Source organism: Amblyomma mixtum, chromosome 1 (genome assembly GCF_055824585.1).
Source record: "Amblyomma mixtum isolate Tamu chromosome 1, ASM5582458v1, whole genome shotgun sequence".
NCBI classification, from domain to species: Eukaryota; Metazoa; Arthropoda; class Arachnida; order Ixodida; family Ixodidae; genus Amblyomma; species Amblyomma mixtum.
This window is the reverse complement of record NC_143012.1, coordinates 156,432,215-156,450,718: the sequence shown is the minus strand read 5'-3', so window position 1 is coordinate 156,450,718 and position 18,504 is coordinate 156,432,215. Positions and strand designations below refer to the sequence as shown.

Below are 18,504 nucleotides of genomic sequence, written 5' to 3'. Positions count from 1 at the left end.
CAGTGCCAGTGCAGTGCACTGCACCAGTGCAGTGCAGTGCACCAGTGCCCACAGTGTGGGCACTGCGGAGAGTATAGTGTAGGGTACCACTGGTGTAACTTAGCTGGTGTTGGGTGTGTGTTGGTTTGTAGTCTCCTAAGGGTGGTCTCTTCTAACTCATTGAGGGATTTGTGTGGTGTTGGGTACTCCTTCCTGGCTGTTCTGTATGGCGCGAGATTGTCAGCATACACTGCTAAAGGTATTAGGTCGCGGCACCGTTAATGGCACATGCGTTGTGTGCCAGACAAAGTTGAATCTGCCACGCATCACACTCGTGGCATCAGACACAGTGTGCAATACAACGCTTGCAGCGTTTTCTCAAACTATCCCCATACTTCTCCGCTTAAGCTGGAGGGCGCCAAGTTCGCTGGCAGAAAATTCTCGAAAAGACTGACTCTTCCTCCCACTCACCACGAGCAAGGTCCTGTTCCTCTTGCTGCTGCTGCTTGGTGGAAGTACGGGCACCCCCCAACTGCTCCGATGACGGGGAGTCCGACTGAAACAGTAGTTGGACAAGGGGTACCATTTGAATTGACTGGCTTTGAAATTCATTGAAGGCACAGCAGGCAAGCCTAAACTTTCCAGCTTGTGGAATAAACTGGTATTCCTCACTGTCCAAGTCCTAATTCAAATAAAAAGTACTCCAAGGTTTTGCACACAAGTTACGCAGAGCATTTCCAGATTACTCGACTGATTTGCTCCAAATCCACGTCAAATTCCCCGAACACTATCAGCAGTCACTGATCCATGAACAAAATCAGTTTTTTTTTAAATACAAAGATTATGGAAAGCTGCATCTGTTCCGCAGCTGTGAGGCTACAGTAAGAAGCTGAACCCACACAATAAGGCCCACAAAGGCAGGAAAATTTTCACAATTACGAGAACTTCACTACTGTCAACAAATGGAACCATGCAGTCAAAATGGAACCATTCACATTACCAAGGACTGCACATCGTCTCTAGTAAAAATGCATGTAAACAGGTTCAATGGACGCTGTATTAGGCCTCCAAAACTGTCACAAGCAAGTTGCATGGAATCAAACTGGGTTGACTATGCATGTCTATTTCAACACTGATACATACTTTTCTTGGAATGGGCTAAAAACTTTCTGCCCAAAGCAGGCATTGACAACAGTGACTGCTTTTGCTTTCATGGCGTTCAATGTCCCAAAGCTATTCAGGCTATGACGGGCACTGTTGTGCTATAGTGGAGGGCCATGGATAATTTCGATTACCTGGAGTTCTTTAATTTCCACTGACACAGCGAAGTCCACCGGCCCCTAGCATTTCACCTTCATCAACATGCAACCTGCATTTGCGACTGAATGTACATTAACTAGTGTCAGCAAATGAGCACCAAAACCACTGAGCCACCGCGGAGGCTCGACAACAGTAATGGTGCCAGGATATTCTTAGTGGGGTGGAAAGTTGGAAGAAGGGGGGAGGGGGGGGGGAGTCAAATTTATGGCAGGCATACTGCTTCTGCGCTAACACTGTTCCTCGCGAAAACAAAATAAATGAAATTAGCAAAATTTAGTGGCCAGACTTTCATATACTCAGTTACCAGAAACTCAGCGTCGGCAAATTCTTGATGTATCCAGACAACTTTTTGAAGCGGCGACAACCTCCCCTTGGCGCTGTCACTGCTAGACAACCTGTCTGATAATCCCTGCCATAGCTGCAGCTAAGTGCGCAATACTTTTTATTCCTAAAAACGTTCCTCACACATTACCTCGCATTCATGCTCGCTACAGTGCATCTCATTAAGAGACCAAACATCGCTGCCTGAGTAAGTGAATGTAATGGCAAAACAGTGGCTGCCTTCAGGGCATAGCACATTGCACTCCCAATTTCACATGCATGCGTGCAAGACAGCACTCGTTACTGTGCTAGGCTTTTCTGACGTCCCATACGCACCCCATTCCAGCAGCATGCATGTTAACCACAGATTTGTTGAAAAAAAAAAAGAAATAAGACCACATTTCCTAAAGATGAGGCCCCGTCCACACCCACTTCACTTTTGTGGATGTGCAGTCATTTTCACACTCACTTATCGCAGTTTCCATTACTGGGGCACACAAAAGCAAAAGTGTCCGATGATCAAAAATAGTATCTGAAAAATGTTTTTGCAGCGTGTCCAATGCAACCTTTGTGGGCCTCATGGTAGCTAACAACATTCTGTGTACCATGTGCGTGGCAAAAAGTTAAAAAAGCTGTCCCAGGACTAGCAAGCCATCAGTGTAGTAGCGATTGATGCAACCATGCCAAAGCTTGGTTCTGTCCTAGAGTTCCCAAGTCAAACATGGCGAGATACAAGGCCCCCTGCAGTGTCATGCAAGTGTTTTCTGCTCCAGAGCATGCAAGCAGTTCGGACAACCACAACATTTTGCAAGTCCACAAGGCCAAATGGTAAAGCACTGCACTTGCAACGGGCCTTGGAAAAGGCAGGGCAGTTATTTTTTGCCACTTCCCGAAAGCAAGCACATGATGCAATGTTCCTCATGATGGATGTCCGATGGCGACATCTACTGCCTACTCCTGCTGCTGGTACACCTGTACGAAGCGACGAGACTTGGCGACACATTTTCAGTGCATCATCAGTTGTCGCCACTTCAATGTTCAGTCAGCTTGTCTTATCAGGGAAGCATGATCAAACTATATTTTGTGGTGCTGTGACTAGTAGGAAGTGATCAAGACACACGCCACAACATCTTTTTCTGTTGCACTATTCCTACCGCGCTTTCACTGAACTGTTTCAATACACCACTCAACACAGTGCATACTGTAGCGTACTCAAAATAAAACTAATCTCGGCAGCATGGACCCTTCTGAAACCCTTCTAGAAAAGCAAACTTCGCCTGCAAAATAGCGAGATCACAAGATGCCCACCCATAAAACTTCTGAAAACCTGAGCGACACGAGGAGTGACAGTGGTATGGCAGCCGCCAGTCCATTGTGCGGCGAGTCGCTGTGAATTATCGCATCATGTGGCTCGCACTTTACTTCTGATGAGGCCTTTGATACTGCCTAAATGAGGATGAATGCAATACATTGATCTGTAGCCCAAATTAACAGCGCTCCAAAAGTTGGCAGCAGTTGGTTGTGTGCTGGGCTTTATACAGCCTTGCTGTGCAGCAAAATGAACTCTTGTTTCAAGCAGCAGAAAAAGGCCGAAGTAAAGGCCTTTATAAACACCCCTGGACGGATAGCATTTCTAAGTGAGAGACTACCAAAAAAAAAAGAATTGTCTTTGTTGGACCAGATTCAACTGTGTATGAACCAGTGGTTCAAGCAAAAACAAAAAAGAAAAACTGAAAGCAGTGTCTTCATAGCAGCTTTTAGCAATAGCGCTTTGCCATGCAAGCTGCCAATGCTGGCAACCATGCTCCCCCTGGGGACATATCTGGTGCCAGCATTAATTACCGCTGCAAGGTGGCAATGCACTGCAATTTTGCAGGAACGTGCTTTGGTACACAAGCAACGTTTTGCAACTGTTTTAGCAGGGCATTACACCCATGTCCCACGTTGATAAGTGCTGCAATGCATTTAACGGCAGGCTTTTCAAACATCTGTAGAAATTTTGCACACGAAGACAGTTGCATTTTCCCGCATACCTTTCCCACTGCCCTCGACGTCATTTCTTCGACAACGCCTCACTGAGACATAACAGCCTGCCTTGTTGCCAGCTCTTGGCAACCATGCCCCATCAGTCGGGAGAAAAAGTTGGGAGACTTCCTATCCCCCTCGTACATCTGCACACAGATTCACATCCCCGCAGCTGCTGGGACTTACCGCTCCCTCGTTGCCAAAGTCGACGCCATCACCTTTGAGTTTGGAATACAGAGACGGAATGAGGCTGAAAGTGGAGACAAGAAAGAGACTCATCAGTTAGGCTGTTCGCTGGTTGTGTTTTGCCCAACAGCCACGCCACTTTTCCCCAGTCTAGTGATAGTCAGCAATGCGAGAAATATGCACTGTAAACTGTGGCTTTCCAGCAGGGCGTTCAGAAATCCACTACTAAAGCTAAAGTAAAAACAAAAAAGACAGCACTCCCTCAGTGCTTACATACAGTTAAACCTGGATATAAAAAAACTGAGAAAATTCCACAATTTTTCGTGACAACCATGCCGTTGCTACATGCAGTTTTTGGGTGGAGACTTGAAACGGAAACCAGAATAAATATTCGTAGGTGAAATCACCTTAAAGCGTTTACAGTAAACCCCCTTTACTCATAGTCGTAAGCGCAGAAAGACATTGCGCCATCATGCTGACACTGAGACTGTGGCCGCTGCTGCTATCTACTTCCGCTATGGCTCGCACAACACCAGCATGAGTCGGGGGAAGCGGAGAGAGTCAGAGGTAGCAACCACAACCGGCTGGCTACAGCAGAGCGCGCGCGGTTGCACCGTCGTCGCTACACCGGACGAGGAGGAACCTGCCTCTCCCTGCCTGTTCCCACTCTCAGTCTGCCCGCCACAGGTGCCACATCAGACAGACTACGCCTTGCATAGGCAGTGCTCTCTAACAACCCTGCTCCTGACACGTAACAGCTGTCAGGCCGGAATCATGCGAGCAACTGAGTGGCAGCGATGGCCGCGCACAGTTAGCGAGTCTTTTTTTTATTATTGTTATAGCACATTGTTCTACTGCTTTCGAACATGAACTGTTGTAGTGCCACATTATATGCCATCACAAAAGCAAGAACAGCACGGAATGCTCAGCAATTTCCACGTACAGGCATGGACGGCACTGAAACACTGTGCACTGTGTGAACTGCGATCCTTTGCTACAATTGCGGACATTCCTCTTGAGTCAGTGAGTTTATCCTCATGAAATTTTTGAGTAATTCAGGCAAATTTGAAGTAACTCAGCACCAGCTAATAATAGGTAGTCGGCATAGCAAGTCCAATACATCAATGTCAACTGCCGCAACACCTTCGTTGCATGGGGTTCGCAAATACCCGCACTTCAATGGGGGCGGAATTTGGAAATTGAGAAACTTGTCATACCGAGGAATTCATTACTTCAAGGTTCACTACATCCCGGTTTAGCTGCACAATCATTTCATTCCACGGTGTACATCTGCCTTGACCTCACAGCCGACATTTCTTCCAAGACCTTGAAGCATAGAGACTGCAGCAATTTCTTCCTGCCTTGTGTAGAGCTTAGGTATGTGAAATCAGCTGCCCTGTGCCATACAGAGGCACCAATGCTTCCACTGACTACTCCTGGATGAGCGAATGTGTACTGCCACCTAGTACATGTTAAAAACGAATATTCAGCTTCAACCTCTCCACAAAATACTATATTATACCTGGCATTTTATGCGACGTGCAAGAAAATTTAACTTTCCTTACACTTGTAATGGTTGTAACCATCTGCTAGAGCACGCAGGCTACGAATCATGGAGGAAAAAAAAAACGAGGAGGGAGCGTCTGATGACAACCTTGAAGTCCAGTCTTAACAAGTAAAGATATAGTAAAAAAAAAAAAAAAGAGTTTGTCCCCCTGTGATCACGCCGTGAGATAGCGAGCGGTAAAATCTAGCCCCGCTGTGCGCGCGCATGCGCCGATTAGTGCGGCAAACTCACTGTAGATCAACCTCCTTGCTGTAGACGCCCGCGCTGCGGGTCGAGCAAACGCGCGCACTATAACATACCAGAATCAAAACATAAAGGACTGACTGGGAGAGCGAAAAACTCGGGGGAGAAAACGGCTTCGTAAACACTCTGCTTGCGAATGCTGGCTGCGTGACGTCACAAACCCTCCTCAGTTTTTTTTCCTCCATGCTACCAATGGCATGCATTTGCTTGTTTCTGCCCCGTTAAACTGCCCCGTTAACCCTTGGCTGGAAAAACAGCTCCTGCTGTCACAACAGTACAAAGTTGACAATAAGAGCAGCCCACCTGAGCTGGGGGTCCTTGCTGAAGTCCTCCTGAGCCCACTTCTTGAGCAGGCCCTTCATCTTCTCCACCACCCGTGGGTGGCCCTGGGGATAAAAAGAAAAAAAAGAGGCTCTCTGTTTCGGCAAGAAACCCCCTCGGCATCATTACAAAGGACTGGAGCAGAGACTGCAGCCACTGCACCAGCTTTGTTGTTCTCTTCTCCGATCCAGCATCCCTGCCAACGATGCAGACTTTGGTTTCTTCAAGAAGACAGAACCCGTCTGGTGCCCACTCGAACACAATATTAAACAAATTCCACCGACCAACGCATTCTCCGAGTGAACACTTTGGAAAAGACTGCGGTTCAGTCAGGAGAAGCAGCATCCCAGGCACTCCTCCATGTGATGCAGCGGCCAATACAGTACCGGGACCCCTCCCCTTAATCTTGTGAGATTAGCCCCTCAACCTCATCACCTGAAGCAGTGGAAGCTCACAGCCAACTCGGCTGCAATGCAAAGCACTGTTGGATCTAGCAGTCATTAAAGAAGAAAGTTAATCAAGCTGCCTCGCTAGCAGTCAAGGCCATAATGTGAGTGTCACAACTGAAACAAGCTCCACCTGCCCCTAGAACTACATACGCATTACAGCACATATATGGCAGCACTAACAACACTAAGCAAATCAATAACTCGACCAAAGCTGTGCAAAGCCTGCCCAGGGTTACCAAAGCACACGCACCTTGGAGAGGAGCTTCTTGCACTCCGATTCAAACTCTCGAGAGCACACCTCAAGGTGGAAGATCTTGCCACAGTTCTTTACGCAGGCGTCCAACAACTGCACAGATGTAAAGGGGAAGAGACATTGAGCACATACACAAGCCTTGCGGCAGGGAGTCACATCACACAGGTGAATCCTGACGACTACAACTGGAAAAAATAAAATCAAAGATATTTCCAAACCAGTAATAAATGAGCCCAGCTGCTGAACTGTCTCAGATACCTGCTTTTCCCGTTGTGAGAATGCAGTGATGGACAAAGGATAAAAAGCCACGCAGGCAGTGGAAGCACAGACTAGCAACTGCTTATCGATCAACTGGCAGTCACCAAAGTTCACATGGAAGAAAGCAAAATAAGTATTACAAAAAGACCCCAACAACAGACAACTCCATGCATGTTAACAACCATACACACAAGGCAAATTTTTACATGTTGGATTACCGTACTTTCCAGACTATATAGTCCACACCTGGTGTATAGTCCACGGGAGCAAATTTCAGCCTAGAGCAAAAAACTCCTGCTTACATAGTCCACACCCCGTGTATAGTCGCGGGGATGAATTTCAGCTGAATTTAAGTCCTTCAGAATGTCCGCATATGTTTCAGAGAAACAGCCCAGATTTATTCTAGATCTTTCTGAAAAGCAGCCCACATCTGTGCACTCATTTCACTGACGCGAAATCTCCACCGAACGAGGGAGAATTAAAAGAAAAAAGGCGGGAGCCGGACGTTAATTCGATTTAATTGGGGAAATCGGCCACACAGGGCAATAAGTCGCGGTTTCTAAGAATGCTAGGAACGTGTAGATAGAGTTCCCGCGGCAAAAAGACATCGGCCACACAGGGCAATAAGTCGCGGTTTCTAAGAATGCTAGGAACGTGTAGATAGAGTTCCCGCGGCAAAAAGACAAGTTCCGATTCCTCTTCAGTGCACCTTTAAGGTGGCACAGTAAAATTCTGCAGCCATAGTCAGGTGCCGTTACTTTTTTTCATGTCAACAGCCAAGCTAGGCTTCTACGGCTCTGACAAAACAATCTGATAAAATTTCAATCATATATAGTCCTCACCAAGCAAATTATCAGCTGTTAAACATGTATAGTCCAAAGACTATAGTCCAAAAAATATGGTACATCTATCGCAGGGCTCACACACCAAGGTTGTCACGGATATTGTAGGACAGAGCTAACTGGAGGCCAATGAGGGAAGCCGATTATGATGGATGTGGGCCACGTGCAGAGGGATTTATAAATGGCAGGAGGAGCCTCTTCAAACAGAGGGTGTTCTTCACAGAGACATGCCATTGTGTTCACACACAAAGCAAGAGAGCCTGGGCCACACATGTTCTGTGCATGCTGTTTTTTCCCCTGGTGTCTTCTTCGTAGGTGGCTAAATCAGACAGAACGTCACCCACTTTTTCCTTCTGCCTCCGAGTGTGTGCATTTGCAGAAGGCCTTGACCCAATCCAGGAGAAGTACACGAACCCTTTCAGCAGATTCTGCACTGTGCACACATGTGCAAACTGACCTTTCCATATCAGCTGTTGAAACTGATAGAGCAAATGTGCCATCACTCGATATAAAGGTGAAAGGCACCTGAAACCGCTTGTGTCCATTCCCTTTGAAGCAAGGCATCACTGCACTCATCTCGGGGCAGCATGAGAGCTTGCTGATGGGCGTCACTTGTGCGTACCGACTTTCATAATGCGTCCCCCATAGAAAAAACATGCGCACTGCACACGACAACTGTCTCATGTTCTTTTTGCCCTTTTGTAAAGGTCATTATCATTGACCTGACTACGTCCACTGCAGGGCAAATGCCTCTCCCATGTCTCTCCAATTAACCCTGCCCTTCGCCAGTTGCAGCCACCGTATTCCCGCAATCTTCTTAACCTCATCCACCCCCATAACTTTCTGCTGCCCCCTGCTATGTGCTTGCCTTCCCTTGGAGTCCAATCCGTTACCCTTAAGGACCAGCGGTTATCTTGCCTTCGCATTACATGCCCTGCCCAAGCCCATTTGTAGCGTTGTATTTCGTTATTCTGCTCATTGTTTGTAACCCCATGTATTTTCTTAGTATTTGTCATTTTCAATGCCTTGTATAGCCCCTCCTGCATGGGCCAATCTATTGGCCTGCAGTATTTTAAAATAAATAAATAAATAAATAAATAAATAAATAAATAAATTTCTTCTTCATTTCGACCAGGATGTCATTAACCCATGTTTGTTCCCTCACCCACTCCGCCCACTTCCGATCTCTTAACGTTACATCTATCATTTTTATTTCCATAGCTCGTTGCGTTGTCCTTAACTCAAGCTGAACCCTCTTTGTTAGCCTCCATGTTTCTGCCCCATAGGTGAGTACCGGTAGGATACAGCTGCTGTTGTGTAAACGTGCACACAGCAAATTTTGTTCTTCACATAAACCTGCTCGTAAGCTTCTTGGGGACCTTATGCACTGTACAGACAAGGCAGTGGTTGAATTAACCGCTTAGAGAACACATGCTCACAGTAACCCTCCCGATACTAAGGGGAGACGCTGCTTTCAGCACAAACTTTTTTTATATAAGTATACATTAAATTTTGCTACATTAAATTTTTCTAGCATATTACAAGCAAGTTTATGACTAATCTTATAAAATTTCACTGTTATAGATCAAGAAAATTGTTTGCTAATGTATATTTTTCCTCTGAATCTTCTGAAAAAGCTGCAGAGTTAAGAAAATGTGGCAGAAGGCAGATTTAGCATTCATTCCGTTCCTACTGGCATGCTACAGGTCAAGACATCCTTACAATTTTTTTTGAAGGCATAAATTTTGGTTTTGAATTTTTTTTATTAATGCAGTGCCCATTGTCACACCAAGGATGAGAAGAAAATTTCATACAAGAAATTTAAAATTCGCAAATCTGAAAAACAACAAATGTCTTGACCTGCACTATTGTTCCAGGAGTGCAACATTGTTAAATAAATAGGGTCAAAATAGATACAACAGTCGTGAAGAAATCGGCTCCACAAGGTGTATCTAGGTACAAAACCATCGCAGCCACCGCAGTTCAGGCAACATTTTTTTTTATTTAGAGTAATCAGCTCTAACGGATAACGGATACAGTTAAACCTGGATGTAATGAACCTCTATATAGCGAATTCCTCGATATAACGAAGTTTTTCAATTCCCCACCGCCGCCCCCATTGAAGCACGTGTATTTGAGACCTCCATGTAACGAACGCGAAGCGGCGGTTGACCTTGATGCAACAAACTCACTAGGCCAACTATTTAGGCCAACTATTTGTTAGCTTGTGCTGAGTTACTAATTTGGCTGAAAAGTAAAGCACTGACATGAGAGGAGCGTCAACGATCACGAGTGACCACGGTTAAGACAATACGTTCGTCAGCGCATCTCTGTTGCTTTCGCCGCTCTGTGGTTATGCAAGCCACGGCGGAGGTGGCAGCGGCTGCTGTGGCAGTCGCGCTATCAGACATCGAATAATGGGGTTTCCTGTCAACATTTTCAAGGTGATTCCACCTACATTTATTTCTTATTTTGGTTTCCGTTCTGCATTGCCCTTTTGGGTCTTCTCGCAAAAACTGCATGTAACGAAAAATCCCGGACTTTCTTCAACTTCGTTATATCCAGGTTAAACTGCGCAACCATTTTCAGAAAATCAGTTTTTTTGGCCATTTTAGGAAGCAGAAAGCACGCACGCTCATCAGAGTACATGGAGCAGAAGCATTTTTTGTTGCAATGGAGAAGTATAGTATAATTATGGGGCCACTCGGATTGCATCAAGTGAGTAAGCACGCAAGCCATTGCTACGGGCTGTTTTGATGCTCACACATTCTAGAACACTCTCACTGTAGTACATTCTCCTCGGTCTTCTGGTATTCTAAGGCAAATTCCAATTACGATGGGCAGTGTTTCATTCAAGAAAAGCGGAGTTAAAGATCACCTGTCAGCCGATACTCGCTCTGTGCTTGCCAAGCAAAGTTGCTGTTCAGTCATTTCAGACATTGAGTGCAGTTGCCTCTGACAGCTGTCAGTTTAGCAATTCAACCTCTTTAATGATGCCATGGGTCATGCAATGCATCACGTTCGACCACACAGCCCCAGTTTTGGACCGCTGTTCTGAGGAGCTCGGGGAGGAGCCAGTCCACCCACCGTGAGTGCCTGCAGGGCCACCTGTGGGATGGAGTGGTTCATGCGCCGCATGATGCACTGCAGGCAGTCCTTGGGTCCCCCCGGCACGGCCCCCACCCGGTCACAGATGTCCAGGATGAGGGCCCAGTCCTCGCTCGTGTTGCGCTCACTCGTCGCCTTCTCTGCAGTGACAACATCACCCTCATTTTAGACGCTGCATCCAAACAAAGACACTTTAATAATCAACAATGAATCCAACCAGCAGCTACTGTCAACTTAAAAAGACCATAACTGTACTTAATACTTAGACATAAATGTAATTGAGGGTTCAGTATGCTTGAAAAGCCACACTAAGCATGACGGCAAAATGATCACCAAGTCAGCCAGTACTGTGACAGCACATACCTACGCCAATTTTGTGTGTGTGAGTGCTTGAAAATGAAAGCACAAAAGAATGAAGTGTCTGAAACACAAGTGCCGTTTACCCTGAATGAAGATTTCTTTCCAACCTGTAATACATCCGAAACGCCACTGCGGGGGCTCAGTGGTTAGGGCACTCTGCTACTGAACCGGAGTACCCAGGTTTGAACCCGACCACAGCGGCCACGTTTCGATGGAGGCGAAACACGAAAAGGTGAACGTGTGCTATGCAATGTTAGTGCACGATAAAGATCCTCAGGAGGTCGAAATTATTCCAGAGACCTCCACTATGGTACCTCTCTCTTCCTTTCTTCTCTCACTCCCTCCTTTATCCCTTGCCTTACGACGTGGTTCCGGTGTTCACCGAGATACACGAGACAGTTACACCATTTCCTTCCCTCAAAAACCAATTTTCATTTTCTTTCTTCATCTGGAATGCAAGGTACTTGCTAAACAAAGAAAAATGGCAAATACATAAGCAGCTTATTTACGTTTAAGAATGAGAGAGAGAAACTGCACTTGAAGAGGAAAGACCCACAGATGCTATCATAAAAATCAAATTTTCATTTGCAGAACTGTTGCAGACTGTGAGCTTGTTGTCTCAGCAGCCATCCTTGGCTGGGCACAAGAACATTGAGCCTCCCAACCAATCAAAGACCTCAGCCTTCTTTCCAGGAATAAGAAGGTGGCTGAGGTCTATCAAAAATGAAGTGAAGCAGTGGGTAAAAATTTAGAGTTTGTAGAGAAAACTTGCTTCTCTTAAAAAGCTACACACACAAGATATGTCAACAATTACATCTACACCCAAGAGTCACATTGGGTGTAAAGGAATGTTTTCATTATAAAACTGAGTGAAATACTTTTTCCTTAGTGTGTAAACTTTCGTGCATGAGAATAAAATGTGATGTACTGTTAGTTTGTCCCCGCACTATTGAATAGAGGCTTGTCTTGTTTTGTCCGTACAAACTTTTGAGTAAGGTGTGCTTGCCCAGTATGAAGCCAACAGAGAATTACTTCCTTGAAACATTCCTTGTGTGTGCAAGACTTCCATTCACCTAAAGCTGGCTTGACCAAGTGTAGTTCATGCAATCTTTATAGGGTTCATTTACTATGTTTATCTGCGTGCCAAGGGCTTGAGCAACGCACAAGTCTGCTCTCTCAGTGCCTTTAATTCCAACATGACTTGTTATCCAGCAGAGTTTTATATGTTGTCCTTGAGCTATGGCTGTTATGCTGAGCATGACGTCACCAAGCAGTGGAGTGATTGCACATTTGTAGAGTGAAGGGCTGTAAGTGCACTTTTGCACTTGATAGAATTTCCTTAGTCAAGGACATGTGAACAACTGCGGTTGTTTTCAAATAAGACCACAACATCAACCCTCAAGATGGCGGAAAGCACGGATAAAAAATTTAGGGGCGATCAATTGAGCTGATGCGGAAGAAATGCAATAGCATTTTTATTTCACTCGCCTATCTACTCCAATTCTTCAGATTCTATCCAGCTTCCATTTGTGTTCATAATCGCACCTTTTATTCCTTTTCGCTGAGTAATTCTTAGCCATCTTAATTTGTTTTCTGAAATATTCTTGGTCCACCGTCACGAGGGATGGTTGGTAGATGAAGGCTCCACACAGATGCCAGACATCTTTCGCCCTCGTGGCCCTCCTAATGCTTATCACGTTAAAAACACACGGCAAAAGCCGACAGCCTGCTGCGACGAGCAGTGATGAAATTCTGGCTTCACAGGAAGGATACTTTTGTGCACTGCACCCACTGTCTACGCATACAGACAGTCTTGACTTGACTGCCCACAGCCAGTTTTCTCTACAAGGTTATATGCAAAAGCTTCAACACAAAAACCATAGCCACTCCACCTTTCCCGAGCCTGACTACAAAGCAGGAAGCAGCAAGCACAGAAAACAAACTAACCAAGAGCTGTTTTAAGCAACAAATTGTTTACACCACAGCTAAAACACAAGACAACATGTCTGCAGTGCTGAAATGACCCGTTGCATTTGATTTGCGAAATATGCGAACATGCCACCTTGATCCTCGCCCTTTTACAGAGGCCAAGATCCTCGGTCCGTGGCCACAACAGTCTACAGCCATCAAGGCTTACAAGGCACCGTTTTGTTTTTTTTTTGCGAAAGACTGCCTTGATTGACAGATTGTGACTGTTTCCCATTCCTTCTCTCTTCCCTTTTTAATCCCCTCATTCCCTTCCCCTGTGCAGGGTAGCCAACCGGGAACCTTTCTGGTTAACATCCCTGCCTTTCCCCTCTCTCTGTATCTATCTATCTATCTACAGCAGGCAATCGTGCCAAAATTTTGCCAAGGAGATGAAAATCTATGGGCAATCCCACAACTCAAGATTCTTTCCCACAGCAAAGTTCACTTCAGCAAGTATCCAGCAAAGGTTCAGCGACAGTAGGAATTTTCATGCAGCATCTATAAGGGTTTCAAGTCGGGCACAACTTTTGCTTCACCAGCCATTACCTGCCAAAGGCAATTCTCTCAGCCAAAGCTGCCGAACACCCAGGTATTTGCCTGCGTTCACTCCCTCAACCGATACAAAACTGCATTCAATTCTAAGAGGGGCACAATACACGGACAATGCTCGCAAGCCTGAATGAAGCACTCCTGTCAAGCTTTATCTACACTGAGCAACAGGACTCAATCTGAAGTAAAAATGGCAGCAGCACACAGAAACAATCAGGGACACTTCAGACAGACAACTTCAAGCTTGCCACGCATCTCATTTGCAGATAAGCCCCTTGATACAGGAACTGGCTGACTAACACTTCTTATCTCAGGGAACTGATAGCAGATCAGCCTGGGGGCAATCTCTCTCCAGGCAACACACCACATGAGTAACCCACACTCCTGTTGTATGCCACGAGAAGACAGCAGCAAGCAAGCCCAAAAACAACTCAGCAACACAGTTGGCCACACTGTGCAGTGCCCAGGAAATTTTGCATCAGTACATTCTTTTCACATGTACAGAAACCAATAAAGCTTGCCCTGAACAACATGCCCACTGCAGAACTATACAATCACAATTATTATTTTAAACAGTAAACCTATGTGTAGAGCTACACATACACAAGACTATAGCATGTGAACTTAAAGAAGCTGATCCCCTTGTCGAAACGTTGGCTAAGCCCACTGAGGCTCGCCCCTCAACTCTTGTTCATTTGGTTTCGTTTTCTCAAGAATCCCACCTTCCTGCCTTCTCTCTAGCAGAGTCTTTAAACAGTTATACATGTCAAGTTTGTACAGGGGCACCAGTTATACAATTATGTCAGACAATTATACACCAAATAAATCCTCGATGTTTCACAACTGTCATATAGGCCGTACAGGTTTGCACCAACGAATCCCTACTTCGGTTTGCCTCCTGAGTGACAACATAAGCTATAAGTTGGGCCACCAATGAAGGAAATTTAAAAACTACCAAACGCCGACGTCCCTCAAAAGTTGATGTTGGGGAACAATGTGGACAGGGAACCCCAAAGCCAACGCACCCACTCCATTGCAAGGACAAGCATCCCTTGTTCAATTCTATAGCACTGAGTTACGCTGGTGGATTTTCATCGCAGGCGCAAACCAACACTGTGGACAGCAGAGTGTGCCAAGGAACACGAAACGACTCAGAGCAGGAACACACGCGACGAGCAGCAAATGCGGGGCACGGAGACACTTCCTGCACGCTGAACTTCCTGGTCCCACCCTTCCGCCCTGCATTTCCAACTGCAACAACAGCTGTTGGCTCGCCCCGTCAAAATGTGCAATGTTTTCCTTTCCAGCCACATGCGCAGTGGTGGCAGCAACCTGCAGCTGAAATGCACCTGGGGTGCGTAAGAGGGGCACTAAAGTGCCAACTAAGCAGACAAAACGGTGAAAGCTGACATCAAATTATCAAAGGTTTGTGCCTGTTGCTACTGTCCTTCCATCTGTTACTCCCGACTTCAACTTTGGTGTAAACAATGCATCAAAAGCTTTATTTCTCTGCTGCTCTCCACGGATTCAAAAAAATGGCTTTAGCAAATGCGCACCACAGTTCAGTTTCAACAGTGAAAAGCCACGGTCGACTGGCCAGTGGAAATTTAGAACAGCCCACTGTAGTGTCCCGTTGAGAGGTACTGAAAGGCCAACCTTGAAGATTTCACAAGCACTACGCTGCACAATTCCCTATCAATTCCTCGGATTTTTCAGTCTGCTCCAAAACATCTGCACATTTTTGCGCAGCACACTGCTCAAGTCAAAACTACTCTCAAGCTGAGGAGCCTTGGCTTCCGCACTAGTTGTGGCTTCCAACTGACTGCTTCCACCATTCCAGACTTAGCGGTATCTTGCACGACCAGTTCATTACTAATATGGGAAATCTAAACTGCAGTGACTGTCAATCAAGACTGCAGAGTTTGACCAAGACAGTACATCTGTTTTTCTGCATGCATCAATCCTGCGATTTCAATAAAAATGCTGCCGTGAGTGCAGTGCATGTTGAGTCCTTTCTCTGCTGTTTGGTGTCTCATCGACTGTGTTTCAAAGATGGCTAAGTTTGTCTCGCCGCATTGCTGAAGCCAACTTCTGAGAATCCTTAAGTACAACCGTGGAATATTCTTAAGTCACCATGCCACAGTGGTAAGTACGAGACAATACTCCCGGCAGGTTACACACAGCTTTGCAGAGACATAACCCTTAAGATACATACAAGCTGAGCAATGCTTCCCACTCACAGTGCCTCAACTAAAATACCTAAAGTTGGTGCCACGCAGTTCGCATGAAATGTGACAGAGAGAACATGGCACCAGACTTTAATGCAGTCAGGAGTTTACCACCGTCAGCTACATTGCAAGGCATAGCCTGTTCTTGGCATTTACCCGGATTACTATGGCAGGTGTTGGTGTCAAACGGGGTACCTAGCAAAGAGCTGAGTCATACCACTGTAAAAGGTTCAAACGACAAATGAGCATCAATTTTATCCACGGAATGAAGACTTCACATATTAGAAACATGTCAAACTGCACTCCGTGCTATATTAAATAAAGGCACAGACGGAGCATGTTTGAACTATTTCTTCAAGGCCAGTGTCCTCTCCAATGGCGGCTTTTTGACCCAGCACTCTGACAAGGAGAGGCAAAGCATAAAACAAAGGTCTGTGATGACCGTCTCCAGTGCTCAAGGACTGCAGCACCAAGATATCGGGGACGGGCTCAACTGTAGCCCCAAGAAAATTTGGCGCTGTGTATGAGCGGATATGATAAACGAAATACGCATGTTTCCTTTTCCCAATCAGCAGTTCATATGCAAACCGCGAAACACTGCAATATGTATTTGTTTCGTTGGGACGACTTATCCAGTTAGGCGTGAAAGAATGAATGAAAAATATGACGCAAGCAAACCACAAGCTCTGGAAACTTGACACATTCACACCGCATTTTTCAGTAGCTATCGACCCGGCTGCAGCAACAGCCCCAGATTTCGTCATAATACGAAATGAACCGAAAGCAATGACAGGCTCGTCACGAGGCGTTGACGCCTTCAAGAGTCACGAGCTCGAAATCTTTTCAAGCTGCTGCCAGCTAGTATCGGCAACTGGCAACACCTCGCACGTTACCAGCACTGGAAGAAACCAAAAACTGCATTGCACTAGCGGGCCCCGGGGAACTCGGCGTAACTAATGGATTTTCGAGTTCGGCAACTACGTCACAAAGAAAAACCAAAACAAGGTTGTATGACCTGTACTGCGCGTGACGCACAGGGCAGACTTGGACGGCGAGATAATTGACCCTGGGAATTGTATGCAGCCGTCGCCGCACTACGCACGCTGTTTATCGGCCAACACAATCGGCCCAAGTAAGCTAACACCCGCGACGTAGCATTTAATGGACGTAAATAAGGCTGGTTTCCATCAGGCCTACGCTGATTACAGGCGATGCAGAAGCCTTCCTGTTCGAAAAGGGGCAGAAAAACTCCCCGCGTACTCGAGACGGTCGAAGTGTCGACTTACCCACATCCTGCTGGAAAGCAGAACTGGTCCCGAGAAACGGCATCTTCCCGCACGCCCGGAGCTGTCCGTGTTTCGGCTTAGTTCAACATTTTGGGCGACGACTGACGAGCGGGGACCCCTTCGGAAGCGCTCGCGGCGAACGCCTCCCTCACTGGCGGCACGTAATCCGAGGCCTGTCGCTGAATTTCGCACCAGCACGCAGTGGCTCGCTGTGGGGCGGTCGGTGCGCCGAAGTAGCGCTGGAGTTGGCGTCAGTTACTGAGCAGAAAACGATTGTACTACGGACACCGAGGCGACTACGCGAGATTTTCTTCCGCCACCGTACACTTGCTTTCGCCAGAGACGACGATGATGTAACGCTTTCCCAGACGAAACCCAGATGGCACTACCGCTGCAGCAAATTCGAGCAATATATCTGAGAAAATACGTTGAATTCGCTTGCATCACTGTATTAATACGCGTTGAAATATTATTTTGTAATTTTTGCACAAAAATAGTAAAAAAATTACTTTTGACACCAACAATTTGTGGAGCTAACCTAACCAAACCTCGCCGTCCTTCGCATCGACACCATGATCAACTCTAGTTTCGTTTTAGCTTTTCTCTGGACGACGGGATGTCGTTCGGCTCAGCTGTTTGTGCGTGCGGTGCTAGCGCATATCTGATCCTGATGGCGCAACCCATGGTGTGATTTGCCGTGCGCGGCGGTGACTCGAAGGACTGTGCCGTCCAGGCTCGCCGGCGTGCGACGACACGGGCTCGAAAGGTGTTGCCCGCCAGACCCGCTCGAAGGACGTGCGCGCCCGTCCCCGCCGCACTCCTCGAAGGTCTCGAGCCGATCGCCGCTTCGTAACGTTTCTTATTTTTTTCTTCGCAAGCTCCCGGCTCTCTCTGACCTCGCCGTGCTGCCATAAACAAGCGGGAATATTTTCGAGTACCGAAGCTTTTCTGCGGCGGGCGCCTGTCGGAAAGCTATGCGCTAAAGTTGCAGTGTTGTGCGTTGGAGATGGTTTCCGTTTCATCGGGTTTCGATAAGAGAGGCGCGGGTGGATTGTGTGCTGCTCGTTGCATAACTGCCTTGACAGCTTTTCTTTCTAAACTGAGACCTGACGCGTACGTCTTAAGAGTGTTTGCCCGCGGGCTTTTTGCATATGAGTACATTGTGTTTCGTGACGACCGAATTAAAGCACGAATTGCCGCGCGAGATCTCGATTGTTTAATGAGTGAATCGCATCGAATGC

The 18,504-nt window shown here is 46.5% G+C and overlaps 1 protein-coding gene across 1 annotated transcript in view; it reads right to left on the bottom strand.

Annotated features, from left to right (window-relative positions):
• Stam (signal transducing adaptor molecule) overlaps nucleotides 1–17,639 on the bottom strand; it is a 40,343-nt gene extending 22,704 nt beyond the window's left edge. The window contains exons 1-6 of the mRNA XM_089558784.1: nucleotides 17,264–17,639; nucleotides 10,852–11,012; nucleotides 6,662–6,757; nucleotides 5,945–6,027; nucleotides 3,832–3,895; nucleotides 451–535 (exon numbers count right to left, since the gene is read on the bottom strand). Coding sequence (XP_089414910.1) covers nucleotides 451–535; nucleotides 3,832–3,895; nucleotides 5,945–6,027; nucleotides 6,662–6,757; nucleotides 10,852–11,012; nucleotides 17,264–17,306 — 532 coding nt within the window. The 5' untranslated portion in view covers nucleotides 17,307–17,639. The remainder of the gene's footprint in view (nucleotides 1–450; nucleotides 536–3,831; nucleotides 3,896–5,944; nucleotides 6,028–6,661; nucleotides 6,758–10,851; nucleotides 11,013–17,263) is intronic.
• Nucleotides 17,640–18,504: the final 865 nt, after the last annotated feature.